Here is a 25208-nt window from a genome sequence, read left to right on the forward strand (position 1 = left end):
CATGCTCAGCAGCACTTATACTGGGACTCACAGCAAAAACAAAACAAAAAAAGGCTGCAGTTTCACCGAAAAGGCAAAGCCGTGTTAGTGATAGCGGAGTTACATGAAGGAAGATCCTAACCGTATAAATCCGTGTAAGGATCGCATCTCCAACTTCATAGCCAATATTTGAAAATATCCAACCGAGAAGCAATCGAGCTCAGTGTGTGGAAAAGATTTCTTGTTTGTACCTTTGTGCATTAAAGCTTTCACAAGGCGTTACATGGCTTTTTTCATTGATGTGCGTTTGTGCGACCTAACATGCACAAAATACACATATCTCCCTGACTTGTTTAACTGAATCTGCTTGTCACAGGGCTCATCTGAGAGGCACCAGTCTTTTGGTTATACAAGGGCACTCAGGCTGTGAAATTGAACTGTCTCCTACTATGAGGTCTTGTCAATACTGATATAAAGCCGTCACTTCAAGGAACAATTCTTCGAGGTCACACGAAGTTCGTTCAAGTGCAACTGTTACTAAGGTTATATACCAGGTGCGCGAGGTATTTGAGAATGCTATTCCTTATTGCCATAGACACTATAAAGCTTATCATATCTATCTAGGCGTGTGGCTTCTTGTTGGTTGACGCCTTATCATTCATGCTGCACTACTGCACAGTTTGTTCAAAGATGGAAGCGTACAGGTTGACGCAGACAATGAAACGCCATACAGTCCTCGTCGCCATGGCCGCACACCGCAGTGACTTGGAAATCGCCTCTGTTTCTTTTTGTGTTTTTTTTTTTGTTTTTTGTTTTTGTTTTCAGATGGAAAGAACTTTGACCAAGACCAAAAAGTTAACCGCCGTAATGACAGGTAACTTTGTGCCAGCATTAATGAGGTGCCTACAGTGATGAACCAAAATTTCCGTCGTCTGTGATGGTTTTAGCCATCATCAGCAACTAAGGCGACTGCATGCCACCACACTTTTTTGCAGAAGGACTCTGTGTTAATGCTGCCGCGTACATGGAGGTGCTTGCCACCATTGTAAAGCCCTGGGTAGAGACTCATAACGGTGATGTTTGCGTAGCGCACTTTCATGCGCTACGGATAGAGACAGCTTTCCGAACTATGTATGTATGTATGTATGTATGTATGTATGTATGTATGTATGTATGTATGTATGTATGTATGTATGTATGTATGTATGTATGTATGTATGTATGTATGTATCTTGCACTTGAAGGAACTTCGTTTGACCCTGAAGAAATGTTCACTGAAGTGATGGTCTTATATGAGAACTTACAAGACCATATAGGAGGAGACAGTTCAATTTCACAGCCTGAGTCCTGTCGCACCACCAGGAATCTAGCATCTCTTAGTGTGTAATCTTCCTTCGTGTAATTGTCGTCTACTTCACTATCACTGCAGCCTCTCTCTCTCTCTCTCTCTCTCTCTCTCTCTCTCTCTCTCTCTCTCTCTCTCTCTGTATTTATTTTTTCTTTTGCTGTGAGTCCAAATATAAGCTCTGCTGTGCATGACTGCTGTTGCTTCTGATTTCGAGTGAATCCGGCTTGGCCTCATTTCAGTTATTGAGTCAATTATGCAGTATTCCCCAACTATCACGCACCAAGACTTGAAAAAAGAGCAGTTGCATTACTTAAAAAAAACTTAGTGCATATTGTTCGCAGTACAGTGGAGTAGACATCAGTAATTGTTTCGTTACTGAGATTTAATTTGGTAAATGCAAGCAATTATCTAACTCGAGAAGTACTGCCCTAATTTTCAAAGTGTCAATGAGGCATTTGTAGGCACCCAAAATGACATCTAACTGCGGTACCATTTTTTCCAACTGGCGAAGAAACCTCACGAAGTATAAAAAATACCATGTGAGTACGCTCCCACCTCCATCATAAATCGGTGCCCTCAGATAAGCTGATTGAAAGCTTCTGCATTGCCTGTCCCAAACCCGAAAAAACAGCGCATCACTTATGGAAAGAGCACCAACAGCAGGTTTCGCGGCTTCGCAGCTATTCCTTGCTCTCATTTCTATGTCACACTTATTATCTGTCTCTCAGGGCCGACTGATCATATTGATAACGAAACCCCCTCGATAACGCAGCTGAAGCACCGCTCTGACCACGCACGAAATGCGAAAAGCAATGTAATAAGCATAAAATGCTTCAAAATTGCGGCTTTGCTCGCACCGCATCGAAAGAGTATGCAGCTATATTTCGCGCCAGATACTTGCTTCAGACCAAGGCCAAATTGAAGTGACGGTTTTATTTTTCATGAGAGTGTATACATGCTGCAAAAACAAGTTCGTGGCAAGAAAATAAAAGCGAAATAAACATAGTGGGAAGCGACCTACGTGTAGAGAAAAGGTAAATGGGATGCGTTCTGTCAGACAGTCAGACAAACACTCGTCGTCTCATGACGAAGAATGAATACATGCTGCAAAAACAAGTTCGCGGCAAAAAAATAAAAGGGTAATAAACATAATGGGAAGCGACCTACGTGTAGAGAAAAGGTAAATGGGATGCGTTCTGTCAGACAGTCAGACAAACACTCGTCGTCCCATGACGAAGAATGAATGCACTTTTAATGCACCATCGTGAAATATATACAGCCAGAATGGTCACATGACTTGTGTGAGAACTGGTTAAAGGAAATGAAAGCATAGCGCTTATCTTAGCGCATGTCTGTGGCTCAGGCACACACACAGTGCGTATCAGGATGACGTCACATCTTCCCCGTTTTACAAGCACTGTGTGCCTACCAAAAAAGGAAAGCACTCTACAAATCAGTCATCAATGCCGAGTCTTTTCGGTGCTTGTACGAAGCGCCCATATCGCGTCGTTCTTTGCTCTGGTCTCAAAGTTTCGTTCAGCGGAAGGGTCTCTTGGGTGTCGGACGATTGCTTAGCCACGATGTCCGCATTGTCGGTCGTGTCCGTTGGCAGGCTGCTTTGTTGAGGCTGTTCAGCCGGGACGGGACTGATTTCCCCTCCGTTTGGGAGCAGGAACAGATGGCGTCTGTTTCTGCATACGGTCCCCCCTGCAGTCTGGACCCAGTAGGATCTTGGTGTTGAGGAAGGATAAAGGACTGTGCCCTCGGCGCATCTGTCTCTCAGCCATACTTGGTTGCCTGTGGATAAACTGGGAAGGGGTCTCGCAGCATGACGTCTGTCAAAATACATCTTTTGTTTCTGTCTGCATTTTTCGTCCTGCTTTTTCCCAGAAACGGTTACCACTCGCAGTTTCAAAGCGGATGGCATGCATGGCACTCGTGAGCGTAAGCGACGACTCATTAGCAGTTGCGCTGGACTATAGCTGGTTGAGCCCGGTGTGTTTCTATAATTCAGCAAGGCAATGTAAGGGTCCGGCGCTTTCTTCAGTAATCTTTTGAGAGTCCCTACCATGCGCTCAACTTCCCCATTAGCTTGTGGGTAACGAGGGCTCGTTGTGACATGATTGAAGCCGTATTTTCTTGCAAACTCAATGAAAGCAAATGAGATGAACTGTGGTCCGTTGTCTGATATTACCGTTTTCGGGATCCCGTGCCTGGCGAAGATGCTTTTCTGGTGCTGGATGACACCTGTGACGATGTTCCTTGATCCAGTAGGGCCAGCTCAGGATACCTGGAATGGTAGTCGACAACAACAAGATAAACAGCTCCTTTCATCTCAAATAAATCAATTCCGACTTTCTCCCATGGAAGCTCAGTTGTTTCAGATGGAATCATCGGTTCGGAAAATTGGGTGCACTCTGCAGCACCAATTTGGCAGTTGGCTACGGTTGTTGCAATTTCCTGGCTAATTCCCAGCCACCAGACTGATTCCTTAGCGTTTGCACGGCAGTGGGAAATGCCTTGATGCCCTTCGTGGATTCTATGAAGCATTTCTTTCCACAGAGATCTTGGAATTACTAGTCTGGGGTCCTTTAGAAGCAACTGCTTGCAAACCGTGATGTTGCCACGGTGCACTCAGAATGGTTTGAGAACTTGCGGTAGCCGATTCTTTGCGGGCCAACCTTGCATGCAAGCATCGAGCAATGATGCGCACTCGGGGTCCGTTGCCTGCTCTGAGCGTATGCAGTCGAGCATGTCATCTGAGAGCGCATATCGAACGACTCCATCCACGTGAACCGAGACGTCAGCTTCAGACAGTCCCGTGTTCATCACTCTGGCTCGAGAAAGAGTGTCAGCTGTAGCGATGGTGTTACCCGGGACGTGTGTGAGCGTGAACGAGTACCGCATAAGACGCATTCTGAACCTTTAGATTCTTGGTGGAAGAGAATCGAGAGGATCGCGACCCAGTAGCGGAAGGAGGGGCTTGTGGTCTGTCTCAAATAAAAACATGAGGCCTCTCAGAAATTCGTCGAAGCGTTCTGCTGCCCAGGTCAAAAATACCTCTGCTCTGTTTTCGTGAGCGATCTGGAGGCATATGCTACCGGACGTCTTTCACCAGATGGCTGATCCTGGAGTAGTACAGCGCCAAGTCCTTACGAAGACGCATCCGTCGAAATGATTGTCGAGTACATGGGGTCGTACCTTGCCAGGCATCTGTTAGAGCTGAGAGTAGTCTTGATCTTCTCAAAAGCTTCCTCTTGTTGAGTTCCCCAACACCAGCCGCTGTCTTTGTTGAGGAGGCTGCGTAAAGGCGCAGATATAGACGCAGCATCAGGAAGAAACCTTGCGAGGTGGTTCATCATGCCTAATAAGAAACGAACCTCCGCGACGTTTTGGGGTTGAGGCAACTCCTTGATTGCTCTGATCTTCTCAGGATCTGGGCGCACACCATTGGCGTCAAAAATCATGCCCAGAAATGCTACTTGCTCAACAGGGAAACAACATTTTTCCTTTTTAAGGGTTACTCCTGTTTGTTCCAGTCGGTCGAGCACGTTATGAAGGCGGTTGTCACGTTCCACTTTGTTCTTGCCGTACACCAGAATGTCGTCCATGTAGTTCAGTATGCCGTCTAGGCCTTCGACGACTTGTGAGAACTTTCTTTGAAAAATTTCTGGTGCGGATGTGATCCCGAACGGCAACCTGCGGTAGCAGTACCGCCCATGCGCCATTATAAAAGTGGTGAGCTTTTGACACTCTTCGGAAAGCTTTATCTGGTAGAATCGAGAATTCGTGTCCAGTTTAGAAAAGACCTTGGCTTCCTGGAAGCTTCCCATAACTTGCTCTACCGTTGGTAGCTGATGACACTCGCGTCTGACAAATTGGTTCAATTGAGTTAAGTGGACGCATATTCTTACTGTTCCAGACGGCTTCATTACGGGTACAATAGGAGCTCGTTCAAGCCTGTCCAGTTCTTGCTTGACTTTTTCCTTCATGGGAATAGGAATCCGTCTGGGTGTAGACAGGGCGTACGGTTTTGCATTCGGAACAAGACGTATGGTATGTTCTCCAGACATGGAACCCGTGCCTTGGAATATCTTAGGATACCTGCTTACGATGTCGTTAGCAGTTCCTAAGTCATCTAGGAAGCAAACGATCCTTAGGGCTTTGATAGCAGGTAGTCCCAACAAGGGTGTGCGCAAGTTGTGCACGACGTAAATGGTCTGCTTCGAACAGTTGTCTTTCCAAGCTACTTCAGCGTCAAACTTTCCAATCGTACGGGTGCTTGCATTGTTCGGTCCTTTAAGATCACGTGCTTTGTCCAGAGAACGCGGAAGTGAACGAAAATTTTCCCCGACGACTGTCACTTCGGCTCCCCTATCTACTTTCATGCGAAGCTTATGGTCGTTGATCAGTACCGTGATGAAGTGCTCAGATGGTGTGTTCGCCGATTGCTCGACCGTGCCAAGAAATTTATCAGCTTCGGCAATGTCGTCAAGATTCCTGTCTGCTTACCTCTTTTTTCGGCACGCCTTTTCGAAGTGGCGCAACATTCAGCAAAACCTGCATCTTTCATGTTTCGCTGGACAACTGCTTCTCAGATGAAATGGTCTGGCGCAGAAACTGCAGAACTTTTCATGATAAGCTGGCTTCTGACTGCGTGTAAACTTTTTGCTCTTTCCATGGGTTTCTTCTGGCTTTACTATGGCGATGCAAGCTTCTGGGATAGTGCCCTCGCGCTCTTTTAGCTCGGCTTGCTGTTTCTTTACCCTTTCGCTTGTACGTGCTTTTGCCAAAGCAGTGCTCAGCCTGAGATTAGGATCCATCTGTAGTTTTTCCGAGAGAAGCTGGTCTCGTAGTCCTACTACGAAGCGGTCTCTTAATAGGCGTTCCTTCATTTCTTTGAACTCGCATCTGTCTGCCAGCCTGTTAAGCTCGGTTGCAAACTGGTCTACTGTTTCTCCTAGTTGTTGGCGGCGTAGATTAAAGCGAGCACTCTTGTAGACTGTGTTCTTGGTACGGACGAAATAGCCCTTAAATTTTAACTTTACGAGGTTGAAGTCCTCCATTTCTTCGTCTTTGACGTTTAGCGACCGAAGAATCTCCCGTGACTTTCTGCCCATTGTATAGAGAAGAGTCCTTACTTATACTTCATCTGGTTTCTCATGTAGTCCGGATGCGAATCTGTAGTCGTCGAATTCGTCCATCCAGGCAGGCCAGTCCGCAGCGTTCTGGAAGTCGAAGGGCCTAGGAGGCTTGATTCCTGCCATGCTGAAGCATAGCTTGATGATTGTCACCGGGAAGACTTGCTCTTGTGGAAGAAGGCGCTCGTTCGCTTGTTGACGGGCTGTTGCAGCGCTACATCGTAGTCAGCTTCGACAGCCACTTCTGACACCATGTCAGACAGTCAGACAGACGCTCGTCGTCCCATGACCAAGAATGAATCCCTTTTAATGCACCGTCGTGAAATATATACAGCCAGAATGGTCACATGACTTGTGTGAGAACTGGTTAAAGGAAATGAAAGCATAGTGCTTATCTTAGTGCGTGTCTGTGGCTCAGGCACACACAGTGCATATCAGGATGACGTCACACGTTCACAAAAGTAAATATATTTCTAAATGAGCCCACTTAGCAACCTAGAAGTCTGCATTAAAAAAGAAGAAAAAGAAAATATTTCAGTGTGTCCTTATTATCTATAAATTCGAAAGCGCTGTCGAACACTATGCTGCCTAGAGGACGTCTTTGAGTAGGTCTCCTTCTGCAGCTACGCAGTACTGAGTCCGGTTTGACATCTTCAATGGCATCCTTGATGACCAATGCTGGAATTGTACGGCAGATATACATTATCCTTGCCATGACCTAATCTACAAAAGACACCCCCTCCATCTCGATCATGTAAGCACCATGTTTCACATAACCCCAAAGAAAGAAACTTGAGTTCAGAGAGGTCAGGTGACCTAGCCGGCCAATTTACAGGCCCGTGCTTTCCAACCTGTTCTGCGTGAAAAGTTGCATCCAGCCAGTTTTGTGCACGGCTACTGCGGTGTGCGGGTGTCCCTTCTTGCTGATACCTCAGAAGTGGAAGACGTGACAGTTGGACTTCGCTGAGAAACTCATCCGCCACTCCTTCAAGGATTTTGTCCACGTAACACTGTCCAGTCAGTGTGTGATCGAATATGCGACCGATTATAGCACCGGCGTAAATTCCCAACCACACATTGACCAACCACTGGTACTGGTGCCGATTGCGCTTTACCCAGTGTATATTGGAGTCCCTCCAGTAGTGTGTATTATGCAAACATACCTGCTCGTTTCTGCGAAAATCGGCTTTATCTGTGCACATGATACTGCTCAAAAAGTCCGGTGACTCATCGGCTTTTGTGAGGACCCAATTAAAGAAATCTAGATGATTCTACAGGTCCCTATCTTCCAAGCATTGATGCTGGTTAAGATTTTATGGGTGAAAGGCCGTCAATTAGAATATTCGAAACTAATTGCTTATAAATTGGTACCTTGGCGACCATGTCCTGCACACTAGCATGAGGGTTTGCGGCCATAAATGCTAGAACATCCGTGCGTAGGCTAGGACTCAAAGATGGAGTCCTCCGCCGTTATTTCTTGAAGCTGCCGGTTTGTCTCAGGTTTTCATAATTTATGATGATAGTCTATGAGTTTAGTTTACCACCACACTCCCATAATTGATATATGTTTCCAGCCTTCCTCTTGCTGCTATTTGCAGCTCCCAAGGCAAGGATCATGTTTACCTTCTGCTCATTAGAGAGACATGGCGACTGGGATGAAACAAAATGCATCTTCAAGCCTTTGCACTGATGTCACTTCATTTTTGTGGTGATTGGTTTTATGGCAAAAAAAGAAATAAAAATACCATCTATGCACTTTATCTATACTGTCAACAGCTATCACAGCTTGTTTCCAACTAAAACGTTCCTTATGTCGAGGCGTGGTAGATGAGGAACTAGCTCGATCACAATGTTTTTCTTTATTTCCTTTTTGTTCTGGCTAACTCATTGTTGGCGCAGATGAGCACGCTTTTTAATTCATACTTTCTCTTTATTTCTGCAAATCTTGACAATAGGAGGACACACGCATTAGAAGCACCAGCGGCGCCTGCCTCATCCATATTTTCTCACTTCAACATTGTTTTAAATTTCCACTGTAAACACCATGCACGTAAACAATATATTTAAAAATACACACAGGACAAAGTTTATTATATTTTTGAAAGAGGTGGAGGCAGCCAATTAAATATTATTTCTAAAGGTATGGATAGCTGCCTAGAGAATGAATGTGTTGCTGTATGTTCACCACGCTTCAAATTGCTTTGCATGCTTTTTTGACCATGAAAGAAACCTATAGACTTCAGTGATGCCTTCGTCAGAGTCTTTTATCAATGGCATGTGAAATGCACGTGAATGTTGTTTGTCTCGGTATTGCTTCTCTTTCCAGTAAGCAATGCTAACGACTCATGAAAAAAAAACTTTAATTATTTACAACATTTATTAGAGATGAAAACATTGTCACTTGCATGCAAAGCCCATTAATATGTACAGTGTGCCCTGTCATGCACCAAGATTTAAAGAAAGAGCAATGCGTTATTCAAACAAAACCCAGTGCATATTGTTTACAGTACAGTGGAGTAGCTACCAGTATTTTTTTTAGTTACTGAGATGTAATTAGGTACCTGTAATTAATTATATAACTCTAGACATACTATCCTAATTATCAGTGTCAATGAAGCATTTGAAGGCACAGCCAAGGGACATCTAACGGCAGTATGTTCAGCGAAGTACTAATTGCGTACCCATTTTTTTCCAACTGATAAATAAACCCCGCGAAATATAGAGAATACGACGTGACTGCGGCGATCGGATTCTGGCCATGGCAGCCGCATTTCGATGTGGGCGAAATGTGAAAACACCCATGTACTTAGACTTAGGTGCACGTTAAAGAACCCCAGGTGGTTTAAATTTCCGGAGTCCCCCACTACGGCGTGCCTCATAATCAGAAAGTGGTTTTGGCATGTAAAACCCCATAACTTAATTAATTAACCAGGTGACTGCGCTCCCACCCAGATTATAAAGCAGCACCCTTGAACAAGCTCCCTCTGAGTTATCCACCTTGGTGTTAGTTAGAAACAAGCTGTGATAACGGTTGGCTTAGCGTAGATAAAGTGCACAGATGTTCTCTTTTCTTTTTTTTCCAAAAAGCCTATCACCACAAAAGCGAATTGACAACGTCAGTGCAAATGTTTGAAGGTATGTTTTGTTTCATCTCAGTCGCCATGTCTTTCTCTAATGAGCAGAAGGTAAAAATTATTCTTGCATTAGGAGCTGCAAATGACAAGAGGAAGGCCGCAAATATGTATATCAGTCATGGAGGTGTGGCGGTAGACCAAATGCATCGACTATCATCAGAAATTATGAAAACCTGAGACAAACCGGCAGCTTCAAGAAACAGCGGCAGAGGACTCCATCTTTGAGTCCTAGCCTACACACGGATGTTCTAGCATTTATGGCCTCAAACCCTCATGCCAGCGTGCAGGACATGGCCGCCCAAGTATCAATTTCCAAGGCATCAATTTCGAGCATTCTAAATGACGGCCTTTCACCCGTACCACCTTAACCAGCACTAACGCTTGGAAGATAGGGACCTGTAGAATCGTCTAGATTTCTTGAACGGGGTTCTCACAAAAGCTGATGAATCACCGGACTTGTTGAGCAACATCATGTGCACAGATGAAGCCAATTTTCACAGAAACGCCTAGGTAAATTTGCATAATGCACACTATCAGAAGGACTACAATCCACACTGGGTAAAGCGCAGTGGGCACCAGTACCAGTGGTCGCTCAATGTGTGGTTAGGAATTTGCGCCGGTGCTATAATCGGTTCCATCTTCTTCGATCACACGCTGACTGGACGGCGTTACGTGAACGAAATTCTTGAAGGAGTGGTGGATGCGTTTCTCAGCGATGTCCCACTGTCAAGTATTCCACTTCTGAGGTATCGGCAAGATGGGGCACCCGCACACAGCAGCAGCCGAGCACGACACTGGCTGGATGCGACTTTTTGTGCGCAATAGATTGGAAGGCACGGGCCTGTAAGCTGGCCTGCTAGGTTACCTGACCTCCCTCCAATCAATTTCTTTCTTTGGGGTTATGTGAAAGATCGTGCTTACATGCTCGAGACGGACATCAGATTATTTCAAGGCAAGAATAATGGATGTCTGCCGTATAATTCCGGCATCGGTCATCAAGAATGCCACTGAAGATGTGATAAAATGGACACAGTACTGCGTAACTGCAAAACGAGAGCTATTCGAACACGTCCTCGGGGCAGCAGCTGGCATTCAACAGAGCTTACGAATTCATAGATAATAAGGGCACACTGAAACCTTCTGGTTGTTGTTCTTCTTCTTCCTTTTTTTTTCCGAGACATCCTGATTGCCAATTCAGCTCATTTAGAAGTGGTGTAGTTACTTTCTGGAATGCATTGGTTTTGCCTTTTCTCTACACGTTGGTCACTTCCCCATCTGTTTATTTCACTTTAATTTTTTGACACAAACCTGTTTTTTCAGCACCTATATACCCTCATGAAAAATAAAACAGTCACTTTAATTTGGTTCTGGCCCAAAGCAAGTTTCTGGCGCAAAATATAGCTTCGTGCGCACTCTTTGGATGCAGTGCGAGCAAAGCCGGGATTTTGAAACATTCTATATCTATTACATTCATCGCTTTTCGCATTTCGTGCGTGGTCAGAGGTGTGCTTCGGCCCCATTATCAAGGGGCTTTTGTTATCAATTTGATCAGTCGGCCTTGAGAGACGGATAATAAGTGTGATGTAGAAATGAGAGGAAGGAATAGCTGCAAAGCTGCGAAACCTGCTGTTGGCGCTCCTTCCGTACCATTATCAAGGTGATGTGCTGTCTCTTCAGGTTTACAACAGGCAATGCAGTTACTTTCAATCATCTTATTTGAGGGCGCTGCTTTATGATGCAGGTGGGTGCGTACTCACATGATATTTTTCATACTAAATGAGATTTCTTTGCCAGTCAGAAAAAATTGTGCACAATTAGTATGTCGCTGAAAACAGTAGGCCGCAGGCGGTTACATTAAGGCTTTTGCAGACACGGACGTACCCTAACCCGGTCATCATGAATAAAATTAATCCGGACTGCGGGGTTTCAGTCTATTGTAGTAAGTGTGGGTGTTTGCTCGATTTACAACACATGCTGTGGCGCTGCTTGGCGTTGGCCGGTGATGGTTCTCGAGGTGAACAGTGGTGGCAGCGAATGCTGCACAGTGAAGTGCTGGCGGACCAACTCAGGGCTGTCCAGAGGGCCCGTGTGATGGCAGAGGGGCTCGGCCTCTCTGTACCGACGTGGGAGCGGCCCGCATCAGTCCCAGACTGATCCCTCAGGACCTAAATAAAGTTCTTCATACCATACCATACCGCTGTTAGATGTCATTTTGGGTGCCTACAAATGCCTCATTGACACTTTGAAAATTAGGACAGTACTTCTCGAGTTAGATAAGTACTTTCATTTACCGAATTAAATCTCAGTAATGAAACAATTACTGATGGCTACTCCACTGTACTGAAAACAATATGCACTAGGTTTTCTTCAAGTAACGCAACTGCTCTTTTTTTAAGTGTTGGTGCGTGATAGTTGGGGAACACTGTATAATTCACTCAATAACCGAAATGAGGCCAAGCCAGATTCACTCGAAATCAGAATCAACAGCAGTCATGCTCAACAGCGCTTATACTCAGACTCACAGAAAAAGAAAAACAAAAGAGAGGGAGAGGCTGCAGTTCCGCCAGAAAGGTGAAGTAGTATTAATGATACGCAACTATGTGAGAATTACACAGTGCCGGTTGAGTATGCATGGTATCCACACGATATACCAAGAGATGTTTGAGAATTTCTAAATGGGAGGAAGCTGATGGGAATTATGTTCTTTTAGCTAGCAGACATGGCAAAGCTTCAGAAAGAGCAGGAGAGGCTCAAGGAGGAATTGTCTTCCCGAGACATCAAGATCAAATGGGCTCAAAATAAGCTCAAGACTGAGGTGGATGCCCACAAGGTGAGTGTGTGCTTTGTGCAATACCTTTGTATGAAAAATAATTTGGGTCTTGGGGGAACAGCGCACCTTTTGGTTTCTTCAATGGAGCTCATTGCTTAGCAGCTCATTATTTCTCTCGTGTGTCTGATTTGATGCAACAAGTGCAGTGGGAATTGTACTTTTGCCTGAGCCCTGATTAGTGGCCACGGTGTTGGGCTGCTAAGCATGAGATCACAGGATTGAATCCCGGCTACAATGGCTGCATTTCGATAGGGGCGAAGTGCGAAAAACCTGTGTACTTAGATTTAAGTGGTCTTTAAAGAACCCCTGGTAGTCCAAATTATTTTGGAGTCCCCCACTACGGCACGCTTCATAATCAAATTGTGGTTTTGGCACGTAAAATGCCATAATTTATTCATTATTAGATAGTAAAACTATGTAGCCAAGGAACATAGCAAGATTAGTAAGGAGGGTGGCAGTTTTTTGGTAGCTCTGTGAATTAGCCTGGGGATTTGCTCACATTTACTCTCCTTTGATCACATCCATGGGTCACATTCATAGGAAGATGGCATGCTGTTTTTGTAGGAACCTGTGCCACTTTATTTTGTACCTTGCAGAAAAAGTACCTGTTATTATATTAAAGTGGAAAGTTGGGCCAATTGGTATACATTCATAATGGTAGCAGGGCAAACGAAACGATGACGGAGTGAAAGGACAGGACGAGCACTGACCCACAACTAAGTTTACTGAAGCACACACAAGTTGATGTGTGTGTGTGTTTCAGTAAACTTAGTAGTGAGTCAACGGTAGTCTTGTGTCCTTTCACTCTGTCATCGTTTTGTTCATGCTGTTACCATTATGAATACCTCTGGTTTCACAAAGTCGACTTTAGAAAAAATGCTGTAGGTGTTCTACGAAACCAGCTGTTAGTTTTTCTTCTGTCCAATTTTAGCCTCATCTCATCCTTTCGAGATGGCCTTTGCCATCAACAATAAATTTTGCAAGCATATTTTGAGTCTTCAATTCGTACATGTGAAAAAGAATTCTATGCAATAAACGGATACAAAAAACTTTGCTAGTCAGAATTTGGAAGTAGATTGGAAGATGTTGAGGCTAAATTTATGAAAATTGCTTCAGTCTGCATTGGTTGTGCATGGTGAAAGGACGTTAACTACATGTGCTTTCAAATGAGAGACTGTTATATCCTATCTGTTGTGAACATGTTTCTATTCTTTTGGTGTATGAAAGCAACTTTTAAATATGTGTTGTCTCCAGTGGTAGCCTTACTATACACACAAGCTTGAAAAAGAGGCTGTTTGAGGTACCATACAACAGATATCAAATGTAATGCAGATTGTAATGCCACCATTATGGGAGTTTCAGTGAACAAGATCTTTGCGGCGACCCATTTTCTACAGCTATAATCTGTCCAGAACATGCAAGCTTTTTACATCTGAGATCCTCTTCATAGCTTCTCAGATATATTTCTACAAGTGTAAGCCACTGTGGAATATAAAGAAGTGGCTGTAGTGAGCAGGAAAGCCTGCTTTCTTTAATGCATGGTGAGTTAGACAGTCTGCAAAGATTACAATGCATTTGGGTATCTTTCTTTTGCACTTTATTTATTGGAGCTCAATTAAATTCAACAAGCCATCATTGCTTCCTTGGTGGTAACAAAGTGCCATGGGTGTGAGACCACCTTATTTTGCCCATCAAAACTGTATGCTAGTAAAAGTTTGCACTGCAATTTAAAGAAGTCCCCCTGCTTGCTCAATCAATTTAGACAAATTTATGCAAATAAGTCAGCTTTCATGAAAACACCACCATGTATGTTGCCGTGCATGAATCACACCCACGGATATGCCTCATGTCTGAAAAATGGGCATTAGAGTAAAAGGCTTGTGCCAGATTCTTCTGTTAGAGCATAGTCACCATTACATTGGTCATAGGAGTTGGTGTTTAACCCACTTGGGTGTTTTAACCCTTTCAGTGTCCAATTTTCTTGCAGGGAATGCACCCCCAGTGTCGTTTTTTTTTTTTTTTTTCCTCAAGTGAAATGAGCACAACAGTTTATTTTTGGCTTTTTAGAAGGGATAAAATGACTCAGATAATGGCAAATGCACTCTTAATATGATGCTCACTAGAGAGTAGAAAACATGTAAGCACATTCGGCATCACCCTTTCATAGAACGTGGGAACGACGGCCGCTGGGGCACCCCGTCGCCAGCCAGTGATGTCTGATGGGAGTGGCTGGGCCCGAGATTAGATGCGTCGGCTGTGTGTGCCCAGACACTTATCTCGAGCCCAGCAGCTGCCATTAGATGTCGCTGGCTGCCTCCAGAGCAGCCCGGTGACTGCCGTTCCCGCGCTCTACATAAAGGTTATGCCGACTGTTAGTAATCAGTGACATGGTGGGACAGAAACAAAAAAACATCCGAGTACGTCAGTGACACTGAAAGGGTTTTCACGATAGATGCGTTTTGCTCATCGCTATGGGTAACTCAATATAGAATGATTTATAAATGGTTCTGGGCTCGTAGTCTCGAAATCGCACGTGCGCAGGCGTCCGTAAACTCTGCTTCTGGGGAAAACATTTTTGTTGTTTACTCTAGAACCTAAAATTTTCAGCAAATATTCATCTTGGGAGCCGATTGCAAATGTGCAATTAGATTTTCTCTAAGTCAGTCCCGCAAAAAGTAAAGCATATTTTGAACCATAAATTTGAGCGGTAAATTGCAACACATGTACTGCAGCAAGAAAGCTAAAATTAAGCAGTTATGTCTCTGAATGTCCAAAGATGCAACTTGTCATCTTAATGTTAGTATATATATATTTTAGATGAAGTTATAAAATTCTAAAGTTGCAACATTGCAGATATTATATTTTTGCTTATTTCTACAAGATTTTGAAATGTTGCCTTGTCCTAGACCACTACATAATAGTGGTACTGCACTGTAAGACTCTCTAGCATTCAAGAAACAAAAAAATTAGAATTGAATAAGTAGCAAAGAGATAGTGCTGCTCCCAAAAGTTTTCGACTTTCAAACATAATATTTTTTGGAAAATACCAAAAACTAATAAGAGTGCAGAAATATACCTTTTAAGCTACAAAACAAGGTAGCTTTCTTCTGAAGCAGCATTGAAGGATTGCCTTTGACAGGAAAGCAAGCCGGAAAGATGCTCTTTCGAATGAGACCAAGATAGCCTGGCTCTCATGAACCATTTTGGAATTGTAAATACCACAATGAGGGTCATTTTCAGTGCTTTCGGGGGTGAAGCTGAGCATTTTGAATTTTAAATACAGTGTTTTGTTCCTCAACAAGATGTCATTTCGAGCTAGTTTATTGCCAGCAGGTTCGCCATGATATTTAGATAAAGAAATCACAGAAATTAAAAACAGATTTCTTGTTACTTTTTTGGTTTCCAAGACCCATGTAACCCTGCCACCTCCCCCACCTCCCCCACCTCCCCTTAAGCAGCAATCGAACCTCGCAAAAGTGCTGACAGTGTGCCAGGTCAATAAATGACACGGCAGCACAATTTGCTTTGTTGCTTCCAGGTGGCTCCTGTTGAAAATTGTTGTAGGGCATATACAATGTGTGAAAACATCGAGTTAGAGTGCAGTGCAAAAGTGTGTTGCCAAATTGAAAGCAACAATGCAGTGTCTCACATGAGAGCATATTAGATGACTGAAGAAAATTTTTATTAATAGAAAACTTGGTTAAATAGAAGTTCTTAAATTGAAGTTTGAATTAATTCTTAAACATGAAGCAAAGCAAGAATAATTGGTATCAATTAAGATACGTTTCCTGGCTGTTTACACTTTTCAACAGTAGTTTGTTGTGGAAAAAAGTAAAGGAGAGTAATGCAAGGTTAGTTCAAAACAATCATCACTCTTTCATATAGGTGCTAAGATATGAACAGACCTCAACATGTTGCAGCCACTTTTGCTGGTAGTATTCCTCTGCCGTTACACGCAGGAGACGCAGGCAAAGCTGGAGCAAGCACAGCTGCGGCTGCGTGACCTGCGTGAGGAAGCAGAGCAAGTGCGGCGTGACTGCCAGGAAATGATCAGGCGCTACCAGGAGTCAGAGGAGATTAAGTCAGTTTCCTTGGATCATCAGCTCAAAGAGAAGCTGTCTGAACTTGAGGAGCAGAAGATGGAGAAGGAGAGCCAGGAGGAGGCAAGTGTGACTCTACAAATTCAGTTTCCCCTTGTAACATGTCAGAGCTAAGCTGCTTGGTAAAAGGCTGCCGTTTACGACTTCTTTTCCGAGAGCTGCCTTTGGAGAGCCCTTTTACAATGGCAAATGAAGGAAACAAATAGACTTAATCATCGTCAGTGTGCATATGTACTGTCTGAACAGATTAATATTTTCCTATGTGAAGCAAGGCTACTATGAGTCACTTTATTATGTTTTGAATTTCTCGCCCACATTTTCTCATGGCTAGCAGTACAAACCCCATGATCTTGCCACCCACCAAAATCGCTAATTTGCTGTAGCATCTTGCTCCATTCAAGCTGTTGGGCACAACTGCCATGTCTTGCCGTGCAGCAAAAACAGAACAACAAAAAAAGAAGAGCACTACCATTACTCGTGTAGAATATACAACACATTGTTGCATTTCTATGAGTGTTTGTGCAGGTTATTACCATAGTTTCATGGCCATGCTGAACGCATTTAAGCTGAACCTTGGCTACAGCCTGCCGCTGTCAAGTTCAGTTCAAGGAGGCCTTTACTGCATTTATATGTGCTACCACGGTTAACAAAGTCATTGTGGTTAGGCCTTTCATGGGGTATTTTAGTATATCATATCATTCTTTCACAATGTATCCTTCGTGTCCATAGTACACCCCATTAGTCCTTGCCATAATCTTATTACATATAGATTTTACGCACTTTACAGTGACTGTTTCTTAGGCCCCTTTACATCCATGTTACACCTACCTCCCGAAATTCATTGCTCCACTGTGAATTCATTAGCACTGGCCTGGTGCTCTTTGGCCATACTTGACCTTTGTACCACGAAACGCCACAGTCATCATCATCAGGTCTTTCATGTGCTGAATATAACTGCAGTAGGTCCTGAGTGAGCATGTTCATATAACTGGGTTATAGGCCTTTCCAAGAGCCCCTTTAGTGTCGCCACAGTGCCCTCTAGACTGTTGTGAACATGTGGGAGCCCCCCTCGAAAGCACTGCAAAAGCTACAGCATGTGCCCCTCTCTCTCTCTCTCTCTCTCTATCTCTCTCCCCTCCAATAAGGAAAAAGCCTATAGGCGCGCACGTGTGTGTGTGTGTGTGCGTGTGTGTGTGTGTGTGCGCGCGCGTGCGTGTGCGTGTGTGCGTGTGTGTGTGTGTTCATTATACTTTCAACCCTGAGGAAGAGTTATTTGCAGGAGTGAGGTTCTGAAGAATAAATAAAGATAAACAATAATTTGCATGAACAAGAATATGCTTGGCAGAAATTGCAGAAAAAATAAAAAGGGAGAGAGAAGGCATGCACAGTGCATAGTTCTAGTGTAAATATAGAAGTTCACATATTCAAATACACACCACATAAACTACACGTCAAAAAACATAACGCATTTGCAAAGATAGGGAAAACATTACTGTGATATGCTTACAAGCTCATTAGGACATAAGAACTAAACCACAGATAACACTGCCTTTTGTGCCAGCTCTAAAAATTCATCCGTTGTATCCTGTTGTGTTACAAGCTGGGTGAAATCGTTCCGCTCTAGTATGGATCTTGGGAAAAAAAAGAACAATAGGATGTGTTCGTGCTGCGCAAACATACATGAAGCATAAAATTAGATGTGTGACGTGTGGCAAATGCTACATTGATCAGACTGGAAGGTGCCTAAATGATAGACTGAGTGAACATCACGCACATTTAGAAGCAATAGCTGGGCCAGGGCATCTTGCTGATCATTGTTTAAGATGTCAATGCAACCCGCTTTTTGATATCACGCACATGTCTGAAGATTGGTCTTTGAAGCATGTAGCATCAAAAAAAAAGTGCTGACTGCGTTAGCATCATGTCTTTTGGCATCACACAGAAAGAAATGGAGTATACCTCAGTCACAGGATGAGTGGCATGCATGCACAGTAAAAATTCTGTGCCTTTAAAGGTTCTTGCATATGTGCAGTCAACCACAAAATTTTACGGAACATGAGGTTTGAAACAAAGCTGAATATCTGTGCAGCCTCACAATGCAGCCTAGTATTCGTATTTACAGCCTGTACCTGTATATGTGAACAACATTGTCATGTTCGGTTTTACAGGCTGCTTGGAAATTTAACATTTTCAGAGGTTTCGTGGACTGTAAACTTTTGTGGTTGACTGTACCTTGGTGTTGAGTAAATTTCAGTTGTAGTCCAGCATTTGTGGTGTCTGTGTCTCCCCTTTGTACTCTGTTTCTATCGCACTGCTAACATGAATCAAGCATATCAAAGTTTGTAACATTTTCAAGTCAACTTCTGCAGATTTGAATAGTCTCTGCAAAGAGCATACACTAAATATAGCACTTGGAAATACTTGCAGGCCTTTTCAGGTCTGCTCTTAGCTGATGCTCTTTTCGGTGTATGCCTACTAAGAGTTTGCTTATGTAGGCTTAGTCTTTTTGAAAAGGAAAATAGCTGCTTCAATTCGGAGTTATAGTTGGCAGCCTGTCGCTTATATTTCCTTCTCCTTCAGTGCATCATAGGTCAGTGTGGGCCTGCAAAATATCATCTGAAAAATTGTTGTGTCAATTTGTTTCATGTTCATTCCTGCAGGGCTGTTGTGGGAGCAAAGACATGTCCAAACTTGCACAGCTTTGAACTCTATGTCATCTGATTACCAGTATGTTAAACCAAATATTTTTTTATTCTGGTTCAGAGAGAATAAACCACATAAGTTTGTTTGATGAAGTCAAATACATAATAAAGGAGAAGGTGAAGCCTCGTTTAAGCTGCAAAAAAGAGACCAATGAAATTCACCATCCTTCAGGGCTTATTCGAAAGTCTTAACAGACGCAGAGTGGCAGAACAAGAAGCAGTGTGTCTCTAACATAACTGAACAAAGTGGATATTTCATTGAAGGATCGTCCTGCACTTTCTATTGTGGAAGCTTGTTGCATACAGGGTGGAGCTCCTTGCCTTATCACTTCACAACACTAGTATTTTTCATATCTATCACATTATTGTTCAACAACTCACCTAGCGTGATGTGACTACCCCTTCAGTCATGAATCATGATAGACTGTTGAAAAATCTGTCCACACTTGTAATTTTATTCCAAAGCATTGTAGACTCAGTTGAAAGAAAGTCTGGGTGAAAGAATGATTCTTTGTGCTTTTTTGGTGAGTCCTCGTAATTGCAGAGTAAATAGTGTACAGAGGGCTCAATTGACTCAAAGCTTGGTGTGTGTGTGTGTGTGTGTGTGTGTGTGTGTGTGTGTGCGTGTGCGCGTGCGTGTGTGCGTGCACATGGATGCGTGCATATGTTATCGTCCTTTTTTTCTTGTTTGATTAAGCAGATCTGGCAAAATCAAGTCGTTTATATACACAAATGTGTACAAAGTGCGAGCTGTAATGCTAGATGCTAGCCTTAATAAAGAGCTGGTGATGTGCCACTGTGGCACAGACACACCCATAATAATGTGATGCCATGAGGCCTCCCACTACATCACCAGCATAACTAAAATAACTACGCAGAATGCCTCTCCATTAGGCAGCTGCATTTCTTTCTTTGTCTTGCTGATTGCATTGTCACACACCAGCTTCTATACTTCATAAGGCTACTGCATTAAAATGCCTGCCTCCTGCTGCTATCTTAAGAGAGCTGAGTGTCTCATTCCATATCTTCATTTCGTGATCACTTTATCGGCCAGTCCTGATGCCCCCTGCTTTACCATTGTCATTTGACCGTGTAGCAGTACACACTAAAAACCCCAGGAATGAAGCAACTACATGCTATGACATCATGTTGAAAATAGATTCCTTTGTACAGACCGATTGGCATGACTGAACTGATAGCTGTATGGTTGAGTGTGCTGTTATGCTTAATGAGTTCAGTTATCACTCTGCCTGGTGCTAATTCTGCACATGTTACGCTGTAGTGACCACGCACACACCTAATTGAGATGGTAATGGCACCTAGCAACAAGTCTGTGGCATGATGCCTAAGGCAGAAATAAATAGTGGCATAGAAAATGAGTTACTTGAACTTAAAAACTGAATGTTTCTTTCTTGGTGTCATAATTCTACTTCTTGACTGGATTACTCAAAGACACGAACATCACTTGCATGAGAAATTGAAATGCATAAATGGCTAATTTCACTAATTAACTTTTTAACTGATCACATTGAAGAGCCCCTCTCCTGGATGGGCATTGCAAACAAATAAGCGTGGCGCATAGATCACATGGTGGCGATCATGTCTGCAAAGTATGAAACAACTGCATGGCACGAAAACAGTTGAAGTTTCAAACACAAGTCCGCACGTTCTTCCTCTCAATGGAGCCGCACTTTGAGAAAGTCAAGGTCACATGCACAAACGCCTCTACTCAAGATACACTACTTGAAACGTCACCAACCATGGCATGCAACCTCGGTTATTCATCCAACGTGGAGTGCACTGGAAGCATGCTGAGCAGCAAAACAGAAAGATAAGAAAAAGAAAAAAAAGACGAGAAAGGTGAAAAAAATATAAAAATATCACATGGACATGAAGGTGAGGTGGTCCCTCCACTCCAGTGTGGGAGAAAGCCGGGAAGGAATGCTGCTTGTGGACACTAGTCGAGGCAAAGGGGGAGAATACCTCTGTTGGTAGCCGCGCTCGCTTTCAGCTGGTATGATGACAGGACAGTTCAATTTCTTTTATATCCTACGATAATTAACCGATTTGAAAACATTCTTTCGGTTAAGCACTGCCTTGATGGCGTTTTACACCTTCCAGTGTACTATAACCAACATTTGGAATCAGGCCTGGTGAGGGGCCCTTTAAGGCATGTACTGCAATTCTCAAATTCAAGCCAGGGAGTTGTCAAGGGTTGTCCACATGAAGTGGTTTTTAAACTAGCACTAGTATTGAGATAAGCACTGTCAAAGTTTTTGCAAAATGCACTGGTGTACCACTTACTTTCTTAAAGTGCCCCTCACCAGGTCTGCCATTTTGAGCTGACAAGCGCAGAGCATACCTTGCGCAATAACGATCGTGTCTGCAAAGTATTAATTGCTATGCGCCGCGGAAAGATCTGAAATTTGAAACTGAACACTGTTTTCCCTTCTCCTCGCGACCGCCGCGCTCCAAGCTGGAGGATGACGTACACGTGCTAGTGCGCCTACGTACACGTGTTTGCGCTGTGACGTCAAGCATGGTGACATGTGACTTCAAGAATTATTCAAGGCGACATGTGCTATTTGTGTGATCTGTTGCTTGAATTGACAAATTGAAGTTTAGAGAAATAATAAAACACATAAACAGAATGTCTGCGTGTCTTTTGTTTTACTTCGCACCGAAGCAAGAGAGATGTGCTTCCGGTTCGTCTGCTTGTTCCCACGGTCGTGCAGTCACGTGTGCAGGTATCGAAACTATGCCATTTTCTACCGTGTTTCAGCACGTGATCATGCTCTGCGATCCACTTGTTCTGCCTCAGTATTCGTGTAGCACTGAATTATACCATTAGTCAGGTGTCCTCATGCACAGCTCGCAAAATCGTGCGCTGTGCGAAACGAGACAATCACAACAGCTCGCATGTGACGCCGTCAGTGGAAGTGTGCCGCGCCACAAAAAAAAAACAAGGAGGCAAAAATAAATGAAGGCGGGGCCCGTAACGTATTCGTCACACAATCCTCGAGGTCCGGTATGATAGAACGCAGGGAAGGGATTTCACTGGCAGAGGCTAGATGGGGCAAGTAGAGAGAGTGTCTCGCTTGGCAGCGGAGCTCGCCTCCTGAAATCATGGGTTCACGGCACTGAAATATTTCTATCTCGGCTATTACTGAGCCGATTTGAAAAATTATTGTGGCAGAATGCTCCCTAGAGGACACATAACTTCCAGCATATAACCAAAATTTGCTATGAGGCCTGGTGAAGGGCCCTTTAAAAGAGAACACCTTCTTAAGCAGTATAGGACATTTAACTGGTATACCATGACATTTCATTGTATAATTTAAGAATGCATATCTTAAAACTGGTGCCAGCCTCTGAACTCCTGCTAAGTAGACATGCCTTAAAAACTTGCTGGCCCCAATTTGTAAATTTCAGTGTGTGCTAAATTGATTCATTAAAAAGTTAAATAGGGAAACTTTATTGATTATTCAATTGTGGACTTTGATTGATCATACATGTAATGTTATCTTCAAGTAATCCAGCTCAAGGAGTAGATTTGTGCAAATGCCACAAGCAGTCTTTTGTAAAGTTTTCTTAAAATAGAACACGCAATATATATCTTCCTTGTTTATAGGAAAATAATGTTTGCTTGTTTGCCTGTTTGGAAGCTAAACATTTTGACAGGATTAGTTGTTCTGTAGGGTGTAATGCATCACAGGTTTTGCGTGGAGACATTATCCACTTTATAATTGCTTGCTTGCTTTGTTTGTTTGTTTGAACATTTTCTTTTCAGTTCTGGTTCAGACCTGCTGATAACACATGATGCACATTATAAGTCATGTGCATGTCATGCAAAGTATCATTTTCTCTATTTTTATTGTTTCAGTGTTTTGGTGCCTCCCTCAAGAAGTGATGTTCCCATCACAATAAACTTAGTTGTGGGTCCAATACCACATATGTTGTTTGACCATGTTCTTGTGTTTACATGCTGGTAAAAACCAATTGATATACTTAGCTCAGCAAAACACTTATATGAGAATATGTCTGAGTAGTGTAGTAGATATAAAATTTGGTTTTGACAGTACATGTAAGAATTTTACAAATTAACTGAAAAAGCCTATCATTTTGATGCTGAAGAAAAACAGCTACAGTAAAACACTAAAAATACTCTAGTACATGTTCAGGCTGGATCAAACAATCCAGGTCATTGTGTTTGTTAAAAGTGTGTTGCACACATGCTCGGTGCCCTTGCAAATTTGAACTGCTACAAATAATGTAGCATACCTAAGGCTACTGCTGTGTTTGCATTAAACTTTTACTAAGATTATCATTGCTGTCAATGTATGTGCTGTGAGCACATCAGGTGATCAGATGAGGGAACAGAGTATCTTCAAAGAAGGTGCTATGTTTCATGCAGTTAATAGCTTGTTTGACTTTATTGTGACCATACGTGTTGTCTGTGCTATGTTCTAGCAGGCTTCAAGGAACACTAAAGGTAAATGCTAAGTCAAGCTAAAGTGATAGATTAGTGCTCGAGAATCTCCAAGGCTTCAATATTATCAGGAACAGAGCCTTAATAATAGAGAAATTGAGGTAAATGCAGGACATGATTAGAGACTCCCCCGGGACATTCAAGCACTTGCCTGATGACGAAAGCACTCCTGAGTTAAATTCTGTCACTAGTACTCAACTTCTCGTTGCAGAAAACATGCGTGTATTGTAAGATGAAATAAAATGCTACTTGTCCAGTTCTATTTCATTTTCAGAAAAAATAATTTATTGCAATTACCCTTGACAACGATGCGGACATTCGAAATGTTTTGTTTTCGCTCGACTTCGCGCTGCCCATGCTTTCACGTTTCAGTAGTTTCATTATCGTGTAGTGCTGCGCTGGTTTTGCTGGCTCGCGACACACAAACTGCAAGTAGCAAAGAATTCAACTTCCATGCGATGTCGCGGGATGCCCAAACGGTCTACACCACTTGACCAAACGCACCTGCTGCGGAAATCCACTGCTCTGTCTTGGCTCAGTACCACCTTCTGTAGGTCACTGTTTTACTCACCGACGGCAGCAAAGGGTGGTGATGGCATATGCAATGTCACCACTACCCCGGTTGGGTGGTGGGAGATGTGAATTTCGAAAAAGGTATTCGGACCCTTCAGATGCAATTTTCTTGTAGACTAAGTCTTTTCATAGCACGAAACAAGTGTTGTGAGGTTTCTGGAATGGTATTTAAACAGTCCACGTCGACTGAGTATTTGCCTTTAGTGTCCCTTTCAAAGATGAGTATTTGCACCGTACAAGCAAATGTGTGATTGACACAGTGTGATCATACCAGTTATATCAACAAACGGAGAAAGAAGTATAGCTCACTGAACTGTCTAACATGCCTATAAGTAATTTCTAGTTTGCTTCCATTCAGCCTCTGTTGGAATGAATAACCATGTCAAGCACAACATAAAAAAAGAAAACACGAGGTCTTGCAGTTTACACTGATGTTGTCTTTACTTCATTATATGCATAGATTTAACAAAAATATAGGCTTCATTTATTTACATGCATATCCAAAGAACTATGTTGGAGCTTTCTCATTGTACATAATCCTGCCACAAATTCTGCATAGATTTTTACATACATTTAAAAAGGATATGCAGATATATGATACTAAGCATCATCTTCTGCTTTGAACTATTCCTTTGAACATGCGTGATAAAAAGTATTCCTGGCAGAATATGCTAGGCCTTATGTGCTCATGCTCTGTACCCGCCTATCATCATCATCATCACCTCCACTGATCAGTTTTTGTGGCTGACTGCATTTAGAAAGTGCATATAGGCTTGTCGAACATGTTCAGAACACTCGGAATGAGCGACTGAAATTTTTATTTCATTTGGCCTTTAAGGCTAATTTTGCACTTTGCAACTGCATTGTTTCCTTTGTTGCCAGCAAGGCAACTGCTGGTCAACCACACAGAAC

The 25208-nt window shown here is 43.0% G+C and overlaps 1 protein-coding gene across 5 annotated transcripts in view; it reads left to right on the forward strand.

The window, feature by feature from the left end:
- The window catches only part of LOC142565928 (coiled-coil domain-containing protein 186-like), a 150576-nt gene that overhangs the window by 25260 nt on the left and 100108 nt on the right, over positions 1–25208 (forward strand). For all 5 annotated transcript variants that reach the window (XM_075676547.1, XM_075676545.1, XM_075676550.1 and 2 more), the window contains 2 exons: positions 12313–12432; positions 16392–16595. In XM_075676547.1, the coding sequence (XP_075532662.1) occupies positions 12313–12432; positions 16392–16595 (324 nt within the window). The remainder of the gene's footprint in view (positions 1–12312; positions 12433–16391; positions 16596–25208) is intronic.

The sequence above is a fragment of the Dermacentor variabilis genome, unplaced genomic scaffold, assembly GCF_050947875.1.
Source record: "Dermacentor variabilis isolate Ectoservices unplaced genomic scaffold, ASM5094787v1 scaffold_12, whole genome shotgun sequence".
Lineage (NCBI taxonomy): Eukaryota > Metazoa > Arthropoda > Arachnida > Ixodida > Ixodidae > Dermacentor > Dermacentor variabilis.